Source organism: Meleagris gallopavo, chromosome 6 (genome assembly GCF_905368555.1).
Source record: "Meleagris gallopavo chromosome 6, MGAL_WU_HG_1.1, whole genome shotgun sequence".
Taxonomy (NCBI): domain Eukaryota; kingdom Metazoa; phylum Chordata; class Aves; order Galliformes; family Phasianidae; genus Meleagris; species Meleagris gallopavo.
The window spans coordinates 27640393-27654934 of NC_139409.1; the positions used below are offsets into that span (position 1 = coordinate 27640393).

At 34.2% G+C, this 14542-nt stretch overlaps 1 protein-coding gene across 4 annotated transcripts in view; it reads right to left on the minus strand.

The window, feature by feature from the left end:
• AGMO (alkylglycerol monooxygenase) overlaps window positions 1-14542 on the minus strand; it is a 179312-nt gene that overhangs the window by 73019 nt on the left and 91751 nt on the right. For all 4 annotated transcript variants that reach the window (XR_014883858.1, XR_002116001.3, XM_010712730.3 and 1 more), the window contains exons 6-12: window positions 14339-14405; window positions 11912-11977; window positions 11726-11805; window positions 10476-10610; window positions 9906-10022; window positions 3932-4014; window positions 2734-2839 (exon numbers count right to left, since the gene is read on the minus strand). Coding sequence is in view for 2 of the 4 variants with exons in the window: in XM_010712730.3 (XP_010711032.2) it covers window positions 2734-2839; window positions 3932-4014; window positions 9906-10022; window positions 10476-10610; window positions 11726-11805; window positions 11912-11977; window positions 14339-14405 (654 nt within the window). In the remaining 2 variants the exon portion in view is untranslated. The remainder of the gene's footprint in view (window positions 1-2733; window positions 2840-3931; window positions 4015-9905; window positions 10023-10475; window positions 10611-11725; window positions 11806-11911; window positions 11978-14338; window positions 14406-14542) is intronic.

Consider the following 14542-nt stretch of genomic DNA (forward strand, 5'->3'; position numbering starts at 1 on the left):
GTTCTTTCTTACCCACCTCTGCATCTTACTTCTGTAGACCTCTGCATTAGGGAACATTCTTATTCCAGAAGATGTTAAATCACCTAATTTACACAAAGATAAATCTTGGCTGCATCAGTCAGAGCAACCAGGTGACTGAATTAGCTAGGTAGTAAGGTTAAGGTGCTGGAGAAAGAGGGCAAGGCTGGTTCTTCTGATGGCATTGCAGTCATTGGCTGCTATTTTCACAGCCACCTGTGCTAGCATAACAGCAAAAGGCTTCCTCCTTCTTTCCCCTACTCTTCTTGTTTTCTCTTATTTCTTTACTTTCTTCTCTATTTTCACACAGGTGAAAATTTCAGTAGTTCTGATAAATATTAGATGTGCTTATGAGCTGCTCAAACTCACTAAAATGGCAGAAAGCAACGGGGATCCAGGACTAGAGAAAGGAGCAGCCAGGATTGAGCTGTTAATTATTTAGATTTGGTGAAACTCTCCATTTAGATCAGCCTAAGCTAATGACAAAACTGCAAATCCCACATTAGGCAATCATTTGAAGTTTGATCACTTATTTTTACTAGTCAGAGCACCCTACAAATAATACTGCATGGATGATTACTTTTGAAGTCTTATTTACTGGTTATAAAATATTAATGAAGAATACAAGTATATGAACCATAGGTACAAGAAGAGACACACAGTTTTCACTAAATTTAACGTAATGTATGGCAAAATTATTACTGCGCTTATCTCCTAACTTAGAAAGGATAGATATTAGGAATGTGGAACAAAAGGAAATTTTTAGGACAAATTGTAGTTCTAATTTCTGTGAAAGCAATTTATTTATTATGCTTATTAGTGTCTTCTGGTTCAAAATGATCTCATTCATCATGATTGAAAACATTAATAATCTGAAGAGGCTTTTCAACACGAATTGTAAAATTTGTCAGTTTCCTTTTAATCAGAATTTTTTCTTGTAAATTCCATTAAAAAAATAGCACAGTATCCATAGCAAACATTCCTACCATGAATCTAGAAATTGTTTAATGCATTGACAGTGCACAAGCAAAGCCTGCAATGGTAAAACATGCATATCAACATGGGGGACTCACAAACATCACAAAGCTGTTATTATCACAAGCTTGATAATTTATGACAAAGTGCAATTCTATTGCACTCACATATTGAAATTCTTCACAACATTATTTGATTTGGTCTTATTGATAGCAAACAATTTGGTGGACACCTATTTAATTTTTTTCAAAGAAAATAATGTGAGCAAGCTTCTCCTGTTACTCCGTTTTTGATGAGAAACAACTCAATATCGAAGAAGGGACTAGGAAAGAGTCACTGAGAAGTATAACAATAAGGAAAAAAGAAAAGAAGAAGAAAAACTACACAAAAAAGCAGAGGAAAGTGCAGTAGAGAATGGGCAAAGAGTTTAGTATTTTAACAACAGATGCAAATAGGAAACAGAATAGGAAATCTTTTTTTTTCCCATGACAGAATGAGAAACAATATAGAAGTACCAACCTGAAAATTTTATTCCTACTCCTTTAACCTTTCACATATACGCACTTTAGAAAGGCAAGAGTTGGGGGAAATTTAGAGGGTATATTTTGACATATAATTCTGCCCAAATTTAGTTAGAAAACCTGAGTACCCAAAGTCTGAGAGCAATTGCTCACAGGTTGTAGAATTAATTGCCAAATAATAAAATTATTTGCTTCTAGACTGTCTATTGTAGTAGACTATCTGGTATTCATCAATATAAAAATTTATTTTGCATTAAATATTGTCTAAATGATTATTTTTTCCTGTACCAATGAAATAGACTCACAGTAGTATAATATATTTTTATGTTCTTTTTTTTTTGCCTGATCTGAGGGGAAAGCAGAAGAATCAGGACCACTACCAGAAATTACCTATTAGAAAAGTTATCAGTTGCTGTATATTTTGCGGCTGTTTCAAGTCGCAAAAATCATTCTGAACTTAATCAGTAACAGGTCTGAGTGTCAATCATTATTATTTAATTTCTTTTTTTCAATTTTTAAGCCAAAAAATATCTGATAACAGTTCTACTAGTTTTCAGAAGTTCATAATGTTGCTGATAACCAACTTTGCTGATGACCAGCACAAGTTAGCTTGGAAATGTTATACACATCAAAATCTGTAATTTAGTGTCATCAAAATCTGATCATGTTAAAGTAGTGTTTTAACCAACCTTGATTAAAAAAGAATGTAGATTAAAAAGTAAAAGTCACAAACACAATAAAAACATGCCCTATGAACACAAAAACAACTATAATATAAGCAGATTAAATACCTGTTTAATCCTGTCTCCTATCTTTTTAATGTCTAGAAGCCTGTTCCTGATGTACAGTATAAATGCAGAACAAAATATTTAAGTTCTTAGATTAGTTTTAGTGAAATAGGTCCTCAGTCCAAATTCAGAACTTCTGGTATTCTGGTCAAAATATATGGCCATTAATATAGTATTTTTGCAATGACTGGTAAACAAATGGCTTTCTGACTTCTTTCAGTATAAATTGGCTAAATTGGTTATAACAAAGAAAATTTTTTAAAAAACAAAACATAAAAAAAAAGAGAAGAAAAAAATCAATATTCTCTTCAAGTTATGTCATGAAAATAAAGAAGCCAAATACATATTTGTAATGTTCTTGTTCTTATTTCTTTATGATAGTAACAATTTATAAGGTCATTAGCTCAAACATTTCAAAATAAATGTCTTACTTCATATGCATAGTCCAACAAAGAAAGTTGATTTCTTAAGTAGCCAAGTTTGTATACTCCTAAGAAGACTGAGCAGCGGATGATTTCCAAAATTCCTGCTTTGGGTCTAGAAACAGGAAATAATGCAGATTAATGTTGTTGAATTTTTTTTCATGTTGACTTCAATGAAAATCAGAATGTAGAAATAGTCTATGAATCCCATAGCTATATCAAATCCCCTTTTTTAAACTTTCAGTTACATATTTATTGTATACAGCTTGTATCGAGTTAGAATACTAAATTTTCTGGGGGTGAGAACATGCATCTGTGGAGAATATATGTGAACTCACACATATATTAACATATCTTTTAATCACACGAATGATAACAGAAAAATTCTGAGAACTGGCATAGTTCAGACAGTCTTCACTGGCACATTTCTGTAAATTTATATTAATTCTCCTTACCAAGTTTGTAAATAATATTGATCTCTGATTTCTTGAAAAACTTTTACCCACCCTGAAATACCCCATTCGGAACATACAAGCAAAATGTATTCTTTACTGAAAAAGACAATGAGAAGTATGTGCAAAACACAAGTGGCACAGCAGTGAAGATTCTATTCCACATTTCTGAGTTAGCAGGGCAAATACTCATATTTTCCCTGTAAAAAACTGTAGTTGCTATTTAGATTTTCGTAGGGTTACACCATTTATATGGACTACTTCCAGAGCGTACATCTCACAGACCTGTATATTTCTCAAGATCCAATTTGATTTGAATTCCATAATGACCAAATTAGTCCAAAATCTTTGCTATCCTTCACATGAGTTTGAGTCTGTGCTTTTTATGCTCTTCTCATACACTATCAGCCAATCTGACACCCATGAAATGCTACTACATAGGACTGAAACAATATGGCTAAGTTTGAACAGCATTGGAACAGACTACAGACCTGCCAGCATCACAAAACCAGAGATGTTGATCCAAGAGGACACGAGCAGTTGGTGCTTCAATATAACCACTAACTGCTGCTGGAGCACTCCTTGTTTTAGTTACAGGTTATTTGTGTTTTACCTTCTAGCCAGCAGACAGAAACATACCTGTCAGAGTATATCTATAGTTATTTATCAATATAATTTTGGGCACACTTGAGATTTCCTTGTAATATTAAAAATGTAAAATGAGAGAAGAAAAAAAAACATGCTTTATGTCTTGCCTATTCTCCATAAGAAATCCAAAGGAGGTCAGGGATAGAATGATAATGCCAATTCTCAGTAGAATGTTTTCCTGTGATAACGTCTGTTTAAAAAAAAGAAAATAAAAAATCATTTAGGCTAATTTTCTGAAGAGAAACTGAGTTTAACAGAACAGCAGCTTCAACTTTATCTCAGTGATTTCAGTGTCTGTTTCTGAACTGATTTGCATTTTATTTTGCAAAACTTTGCAGTGATCACTTTTATAGTTGCCTCTATTTCCAAAATAATTATTAAGATACACCCTTCTGCACCACTTGCTTTCCTGAAGTTGCCTGATTTCCTCATGCCTTAGCCCACGAGAGCACAATCATATTTCTAAGTAAAAATCACCTTGGCCCTGTTCTATTTTTTCATTTTATTTTACTACGTTTTTACAGTTGCCATCTACAAATCCCAATTAATACCAAAGCATACATTGGTAAGAGTAAGAATTCAAATAACGTGACAATATAGCTATATTTTAACAACAACAACAACAACAACAACAAAAGTTCCCTCATAACACTTGGTTCTGAATTCAGGAAAACTCTTCAAGTCATATCATTGACTCCAATCAGACTGAAAACTTTAAAACGTGTTTTATTATTTGGACACAGAGCAGCATAGAGATTTATGTCCTTAATATTTAAATCTAAATAGATACAACAATCAGAAAATAAAATTATTTTCCATGATGAAGTCTGATTTTTTTTCTTTTAATTTATTAAATATTTTTATATTCTACACAGCTGCCTTTGCAAATCAAATATTTAATCATTTTTCTTGTTCCCTCCCTTGCTTCCTCTCAAATATTAGCTTTGAAGAGCCTTTGTTTTTTCTTTAAAATAAAAAGCAACAATAAAAAAAAGCAATATGAAAATAGTGCATCTTGCTGACTCATAGAAATTCTTTCTGGTTTGAACAGCAATAAAGTTTATGAACAGCATTTTGCACCTCAAGATCTCAGGCACTGAAAAATAAAAACCTGTGAATGCCTGCATTGATTTCAATAAAGTCCACTTTGCCGCAAGGCCACTTTCCTTCAGTGGTGGCCCCTACCTCGCAAAGAGATCTAAGGTAAGTATCTGTGAGTGTTGGAGGCCACAGGAGAATAATCTCAAGTTTTATAGCTGTGCGAACTTACAGTGCCCATGTTTGCAAAACACATCAAACCACACACTCAGGCTGGGTAGGGTTCTGTTGTTACACTGAAGAATCACAAGCACCTACTTGGATATCCTTAACAAATGGTCACTGAACAAAGAAAACAGCATCCCTGCAATGCATGAGCTAAACAGCAGCCCCACTCATTTACAAGCCAGAACACACTTCTCACAAATGACACCTGTGAAGCCACTTTGTTGCACAGATTTATACAAGGATAGATCAAATTCATTACTGGAATGCTACACGTGCAGTCTGTCTCATCCTTACCGTAAATTTATGGAATCTCAAACTGATTATTACTATGATCATCTACCTAGAAGAACACCTAAAGAAAGGATATCCTACACTATTCTTATACTCTTACACAGAGCATCTGCTAGTGGTCACCGCAGGAGACAGGATATCAACCTGGACACTGAACCACGGAGGGACTCAGCATAGCAGTTATGCATTGAGACTCTTGCTTAAGACAAGAAGGTAAAAATGCTCTGATGGGGTTATCTTTATGTAAATTTTTTTCTCAACTAGAATACATTGCAAATTTTCAATATAGGTTTTAAAATATGTCAATAAAAGATTACATTGAAGGTACTTTTTTTTTTTTTAGCACTTCAGTTTCTAGAATCCAAAAACTACAGCAGCTTTCCATTGATGACAAGAATCAATTTGTTTTGAAGTGACAAAATTTTTGGACAGAAATTTCTTCATAAAAATCTCCATACTGTTCATCTACTCACAATAAATTCCCACTTAAGCTTCCTATAGAAGCTGGGTCATTAAAAAAATTCAGTAATTAAAGCTAAGATAGCAAAGAAAAACATGATCTGGCACAGCTATAAGGCAATTCACAAACAAATTTCTTAGAAATGCTTCATTATGTTTTTCAATGATAGTTCCTTGTCAGATAAAGCGTTTTCTGGGGAACTGGGACCATAATTCAAGACTTTCCTCTTTAGAGTCTGTCCTTCCATTTAAATGGTAGAACTGCACCTTTTTAAACCCGGCCCCAGCCAGGCGGCTGGTTTTGTTTTGTGCTAGTAGTGCAATGCACTAGCTTCTATAGATTGCTTTAAAAATGTCCTCACACTGGCAGGCCACTGGTTTGAGGAAAGGAATGTAAAGCTTTGATTCTCTGTCAGGTAAAAAGAGAATTGAATATCAAGTCTAAATTTTGAACAGTAGTTCTACTTTACAATATATGTTCAAAATCACAATTTACAGAAAAGGAACGTATCACAAACAAATTTGTTTCTTCATTTGTGTTCCTAGTCAAGAGCTGCCTGGAAACTTCTCGTGAAATATATCTTGATGCCATTTGGAAGTAATAGATTTTAGAAAGCCAGAAAAACATAGCATAATTATCGACATAGTTTGCTTTCCTAAATTTCTCCTTAGTCTTCCAGTGGCATAGTTACATACTGCCTTGATTATTTTATTTACTTTCAAGCTTGTATCATCGTGTGAAGTGGATGCTGACAGCTGGGCCATACATTTTCTTGGTATTACTCTACCACAATCAGTGAAATAGTCTGGGAGTTATGTCACTAAACTAGCTATCATACATTGAATTTGTACACTGCAAATTACAGTGCGAAAAGAAATGTGCATTTTACACTTTTGTTAGTGCTAGCATCTTCATACCTCTTAAAATTACATACATGGATATACATATAAAATAACTGAATATTTATGTACTGGATTACTTGCATAAACAGAGAAGCCTGAGGGACCACAGCAGGCTTCTCAGCTGTGAGTCAGTCACAGCTTTGTAATGTGGTTATTGGCTATAATTAAACAGAAAAAAATATTTCTGTTGGATTTTGATTTCACTGAAAGCTTTTAAAAATATCTTGGAGATTTAAAAACAAAGGAGAGCTTACAGATTTTTGGGAAGAAGTTTACACTCCTTTGTAATCACAGGGTTTTTCTTTTAATTAGTAAAAAAGAAATAATACATTTAAACAAAGGAAATACACCCTATGTGTTCTTAAATGTAAATTGAAAGGTTCCAAATTTCAGATCATTTTTCTTCCTTCTGAAGTATAACATAAATGCATTTTCTCATTTTAGTATCTTCAGTGTTTCAACAGAAATGCTAGGAAAGATGTCAGCACATTTTGTAATTTGACAGATGCCCTGCTGTCGTATATGACCCACTTTTAAGATTCGAATGAAGAATGCGAATACAGTGCTAAGGAATTTGTGTTGTTTGGTGTCTATTTATGTATTTTATTTTAACTGAGAATTCATGAAAAACTGAGTATTTAGCAATGTGCTCTCAACTCTCCAGAGACCTATCATATCACCACATACTTTTTATCTAATTAAAAGTGCTCACATATTCATGGCATTATAATCACAGTAAAGGTTACAGTATCTATCAACAACAAAAAGACATTACAAAATATGTTTAAGGTAGATTTCATTTTGATTTATGTGATACAAGCGGTTCTGGAGCTATGAGACTTTTGCTTTGAATGTACTGCAGTTTTACACTCCTAGCACTCTCTCTGGGACTGATCCAAATCCCATTACTTCAGTGATCAAGATGTGCGCAGCTCAGAAATATTTTTTATTCTCTGGATATAGTACAGATTGCTATATAGAAAATAAACACTGTATGCTCTCTCTTGTGGAAAATATATATTTGTTCTTTCTTGTTTTGCTCTTTTCATAAGTGAAATGTAGGTCATTCATACCAAAGGTATATGGTTGCTCTTTGCACGTAAGAGAAACTTAACACTTCTACAGGGCGTGAGACCAAACACTGAGCAACTGTAATCATTTGAGAAATGTAATAGCTGTATGCTGTGTCTTATGGCTATTATGAAATGGAACTTACACCTAAAAATGAGGAAAACAGTTAGCTTTCTCCATTTATGGAGCTATGCCATAGTTATGACATAATTCATAGCCAGACAGAAAGTTCCAGTTGTATCCATAGACATTTTATAATTCAGTGTAGTGGAAAACTGATATTGAAGAGAGATTTTTTGCCAAGTAAAGTTATTCATACACAAGCTTCCTTCTCATGACAGCTTTCCCACTGTACTGCAGAGTGATGCTGGAACTCTGCCTTGGGACAAGCACTTTTTACACCAACACTGACGGTTTATGTCCTGAGATGAAGTGCTTCTAGTCCCCTGTGTTCTCATTCTTATTCTTACTACCTCATTACCCCACAGTTTTGTGTTGAGAACTTTCTAGTGTTTTTTGTTGCAATAAGTTCATACATGGTAGATGTTCAAGATATTTCCCCTCTGTGATTGCAATAATCTAATTATCATATGGGGTTTGGGGGTTAAACTTGTTACTAATTCTTAAACAGCTGCAGTTATCAAGAGAGAAAACAATTTGGACCATCCATTTTTCCTTCAAGGATCAGAGAAACAGAAAAAGAGAAAATAAAAAATATGAAAAATTTCACTAATGAACTCCTTAGTTCTTGCGGTTTAAAGCAATATTAACAAAGAAAATAAACAAATGCCTTATTTGATCCCTAGGAAAACATGACTTTTTGCATGTATGCAGGAATTTAGAAGCATATCCTGAACATTTTGCAGAGACTTTTCTCAGTATATGAGCATAGCAATCATGGCATTGTATATCTTGCACATATGGTAGGTATTTATGCTTTAGTTTTCTTTCTTCAGAAATTTCTCAGGATAGACAAAACCTTATATAGTTCTGTAATCTCTAAACTCTCTGCAGTGTGACCTTCATAGTAATGATGGGGATGTGTATTGTAACTTGTATTAATAAGAAGAGTAGGCCTAAACAGGATGGAGCAGTGGGCCCAGGTGAACCTCAAGCGGTTTGTACTAAATAGGATGTAAGGAAAGAGTTTTTTATTATAAGAATAGTGGAACAGGTAGTCCAGAGAGGTGGTGGATATTCCCATCCTTGGAGACATTCAAGGTCAGGCTGGACAGGGCTCTGAGAAATCCGATCTAGCTGTGGATGCCCCTGCTCACTACAGGAAAGCTGGACTAGATAGTCTTTAACGGTCACTTCCAACTGAAAAGATTCTATGGTTCTATGATTCCTGTTACCTTTCTATTGCAGTGCGAAAAAAAATACTTTTAAAATGTTTCTCAAAAACAATTTTTTTCTATTTTTCTGATGTGTTATTCAGAACACATCTAAGCAATAAATAAATAAACAAAACAAAAAAAAAAGCTGCTATAAGCCTGCTGCTTTTTCTCTCAAGAAATTATTTCACTCAGTCTCTTCTTGCAACTAAATGCAAGAATTTCTGCCAGAAAAAAAAAAAAAACAAAACAAAACAAACAAACAAACAAAAAAAAAAACCAACAACTTCAACAACTGGACAAGACTTCAGAAAACTTTGAATTATTTTTGCATTTCTTCAGCATCCTTCAAAATTGGCCTCTTAAAATCTGACCAATCTTGACATCTTAAAACCTACACAACCTCAGATCTGAGATATATTCTTCCTTTAACAAGGTCCTAAAGCCTGAGGCAGATACTTATTCTACAAAACATTCATTATTTTTTATTTAATTGCACAAATAATATAGTTACTAAAAATGTTAGTAAATATGTTAATATATATTTAATATTGTATAATTACACATTTACACATTTATTACTATATCACTACAGAATCTAGTTATGATTATATATATTATGTACATATTATTTACATTTACATAGCATATGAGTCACACCCTAGAGTTTCTATTCTGTGCTTTATTATGTAAGCATATTGTGTGTCATACCACTGTCATCATGAAATGCTGTTACCTAAAGATATGAACTACTTACAGTCACAGTAGCAAGAAGATCAATATACAACTCCATTACTACAGCAAAATGTACCACTGCATAGCAGTTAAGATAAACTGGTACACTTGGATTGAAGGGAACTTCATTTCCAGTGACCTATATGAAGCAAACAAATAAAAGTGATCCACTGCGACCTCTTATTCCTTAGTATTCCTTAAAATTACAAACACAAAAAGATTAAGGAGCATAGATAATTATACAAAGATAATCTACAATCTTACATACATACTGTCTACTGTTTAACTCTCTATGTGCATGTGTGTGCATATTCACAACTGAAAGAAAAAGAGAAATTAACTTACTCTATAGAACTATTTTGAAAATCTCTTTAGGAAATGAATAATGAAAAAATAAACAAAAAGATATATTTTTCCTTCAAATAAAAAGAAAAGCACAAGTAAAACATTCATTTCCTTCAGTCTTTTCCCTTTATGACTGCTAATTTGCTAATTTAAAATAGCATGTGTAGAGTTCTTAACGTTGATCCAGTAGCATTAAGAGGTCCAAGTAAATTACACAAAACTGAAAGCCTCTATATGTTATATTTACCGCTGGGATTTCCTCAGGAAGGCCAAGTCTAGGTTTGCCTGGTCCCCAGCCTGGCCCTTTGAATATGACAGAAAGCTTATTCCAGAATCCAGGTGTGGCCCAAAATGTATTCCAAATATGAGCCAAGGGACGTAACTTAAAAAAAAGAGCAAGTGATTTTTCATTGTTAGTAAAATAAAATTTATTAAAACGTTACATTTCCCTCATCGTTAGCTTTCAAATAAATGACTTTTTGCAAGTCTGTAAAGAGAATACATTAAAAAGAGATGAAGACAGAGGTTCAAAAAACCTGACTGAAATAGGCAGAGGCCATATCAGGTCCTTGGTTTATAGTAAGGATTATAAAGACTTCTACTCAGAGGAAAATCTCTCTTTCCTATAGGTAATCCAGAACATTTAACAGTATTTTGTATAGCTGTATTTACGATGGCTTTAAACCAGAATTTTGTTATTGGGACTTTGACATGACATACTCTCAATTCCTAAATTACTCAGTGCTGACTGCGATGTATATAACAGTACAGACTGAACCCATCCTTCTAGCTTCCAGCCCAGGTACTCCTTCAAGCAGAATTTCTAATTCTTTGAGATGCCTTGTGGAGTGAACAGCCATAAAAAGTCTCCATGAAATAAAGGGGGACGTCTATACTCCTCAGTTCTCTAAAGTTTTATGGAGAACTTTTTATCCAGATGAAGTGAAGACCAAGAAATCCACCAAGAACCACATTAAGTACTTTTTTTCTTTTTTATTTCTGTTCCAAACAGCTTTTGTTGAAAATATGATGGCTGCTATATAACACTGTCAATGCAAATCATTATGAAGTATCATTAAGATCAAATACACAAAACAGATAAAGAAATGAAGATATCACACTGTGGGATTACTTATGAAATAGCAATATTTAGAGAAGACATAAACAACAGATTTTGTTTTCTGTCTGTGCTTCTCTACATATTGCTCTGTGTGTGTCAAAATAGACAGCATTCACTGGGTAAGTCATAGGCCTATTATATTCCCACTGTAATTAGTTAATCATTTTACTGTATTGTGGTTTCGTAATGGCTCTACGTGCCCGGTATATGTTCAGTGCAGCAAGTTGTAATGAAATACTGAAGACACTGTGGATGGTAAATTAACTATGTAGCAGAGTTAATCTCAGTTACGCCTAAGAGGAGTTTCTTTTGAACAACCAGCACTCTTTTTGAATGTTTGTTGAAGATAACAGAATCAGTTATACAAAGGATAGCACCTGGAGCAGGATGGGTTCAAATGAATTTACTGGATGTGTTAAGCCATACACAACTTTAGCATCTTCTGCCTCAAATGTTCCTGAAGGAAAGAAAAAAAAAATATTAAAATATACACATTTTGTTTTTGTTTGCTGCTCTAACTAAACATGAAGGAAAACAGCTTGTTTTGGTTTGGTTTTACTTACCAAATATCCTGTCCCAGATAATGAGTGTGCCACCATAATTTTTGTCAATGCAGTACGGATTTCTACCTGCAATAAAAATGATCAATAAGTCATTGCATATATAAGAATACATGCAAGTGGGTTACAAAAGGAAATCTTAGCATCAATTTCTAATCTAAAAATATTTTCAAGGAGTGAATTAGCAAGTTTGCTGATGATGCAAACCTGGGAGGAGTGGTGGACATACCAGAAGGCTCTGCTGCCATACAGTGAGACCTGAGCAGGCAGAGAGTTGGGCCTGGAAGAGGAACCTTATAAGTTTTAATAACAGAGAGTGCATAGTCCTGAATCTGGGGAGGAATAACCATAATCAGTATAGATTAGGGTCTGAACTGCTGGAAAGAAGTTCTCTGCAGAGAAGGACCCAGGTGTCTTGGTGAACAACAGGTTGGCCATAAGCCAGCAGTGTGCCCCTGTGGCCAAAAGGCCCACAGTATCCTGGAATGCATTAAAAAGATTCTGGCCAGCAGGTCAAGGGAGGTGATCCTCCCTCTCTACTCTGCCCTGGTGAGGCCACATCCAGAGTACTGTGTCCAGTTCAGGGCTCTTCAGTTCAAGAAAGACGGGGAAAGGATACAAAGATGATGAGGGATCTGGAGCATCTCCCTTATAAGGAAAAGCTGAGAGGCCTCGGACTGTTCAGCCTGGAGAAGAATGAGAGGGGATCCTATCAATGCTTACCAACAAAAAGGCAGGTGTCAAGAGGTCAGACTTTTTTCAGTAGTATCCAGTGATGGGACAGGGGGCAATGGGAACAACATGGAATACAGGAATTTCCATATGAACATAAGAAAGAACTTTACTTTGAGGGTGACAGAGCACTGGAAAAAAATGCCCAGAGAGGCAATAGAGTCTCCTTCTCTGGAGATATTCGAAACCTGCCTCAATGTTTTCCTGTGCAACCTATTTAAGTGAACCTGCTTTAATAGGCGGTTGGACTAGATGATCTCTAGAGTTGATCTAGAGCTCCTCCAATCTTCCAACTCCTACAATTCTGTAACTCTGAATAGTAAGTTAGCTGCCCTTTATGTATTTACAACATTTCTTTTTTCTGACAAAGCATCTAACTCTCCTCCTACTCAGAATCAAATATGCAAATGTAGCATGTCATACTCAAAATTTCTGTGAAATAAATAATTCAGTTGGGGAGTAAATTCACCTAAAATATATTTATGAAGGAAATTTAAAGAAGTAAAAAAAAAAAATCACCTCATTAATTTATACCTAAGAAAATGCGTGTCGAATACATTTATGCATAATCATCTCATTACTGCCTTTCAGCTATCTCTACGTTCTATTGCTATACATCTGATCCTGCCTATACTATTGAATTCAGGGTGATCCTTCAATCTATTAGCTAGGGAATGCACTTGTATATGAAATATCTTTCAAACGTTTGAGCAAAATCAAACTGTGGAGTTTGTTTGGTGCAACTGTACAATACTCAATTCTGCTCAACTCTGATCAGGATCAGGTTCAGAGGATTAGTCTGGATTTACAGCAGAGCAAATAAGAGCAGACTGTTTCCCTCCAGGATTACCAGTACTTGTGCAAATTTTAAGGATTAGTTAGTTACAGCACTACAGCCTTTTAAAAAAGTCTACACAGTGCTATAAACACTCTACACACGGAGGATATAATAAATATTAATAACATTCTCTGTACATACGATTCCATTTTAGTCTGTTTCAAATTATTTTGCTCCTCCATTCCCATTACTTTTCTTCTTGTTATCTCTGCACTCTGAATGAGTCAATGACATCTATAAAATCCACTTTTATTCCACAGGTATGTTCATGGCATTTTTCATGATTCAGAGGAGTTATGAATCAAATTTAGATACACAGTACCATCTTTAATTCTTCTGAATATTGATGGAAATTCATATCAGCTGACAAGTATATGTGTGAAGTGATATTTTTCAACAATTCAGACATTTGAAACTAAATTCCACCAAAACGTTTAACAGCTCTACTTCAAAAAGAAAAACACGTCTTACTGCATGAATTTGAATGCAAGAGCAACTGTTAGTGATTGATATGATAATGTTTTAGCAGTCAGGGAAAGTGAGATATTTTTCTATCCTTTATGTTTACAAAACTATTTTGTTCAAAATCTTCAAATTATCCCACATTATCAAGGTTTCATTTCTGCTCAGTAATTAATTTCAAAGGTAAAGATTTAAAAATTAAATATAAGTTATAATTTTTTAAAAAATTACTGTTTAATGCTATGTAACTTCTCACATAACAAGGGCTTTTTTGGAGCAGTTATCAAAATTAAAATTGTTGTATAATACTAAAGTATAATTTTTATTCTTATTACAGTCCAAATACTGAATTCTAGCAAAAGCCTATCGAGGAATTAGAGGTTATGCTTTTAACTTACCATGATGAACTCTGTGATGACTAGGAGTATTAAGAATCCACTCCAATGGACCAATGTTAGTGACAACCTTGAAAAGAAATAATGTTTATCTGAATTTATGAATATATGAATTCAGTAAGAAGGAAGGAAAAGAAGGAGAGAAAAAGCATAAAGATTTTTATCTCCAGGAGACTTGCCTAAAAAGATGAGAACACAATTTTTTTG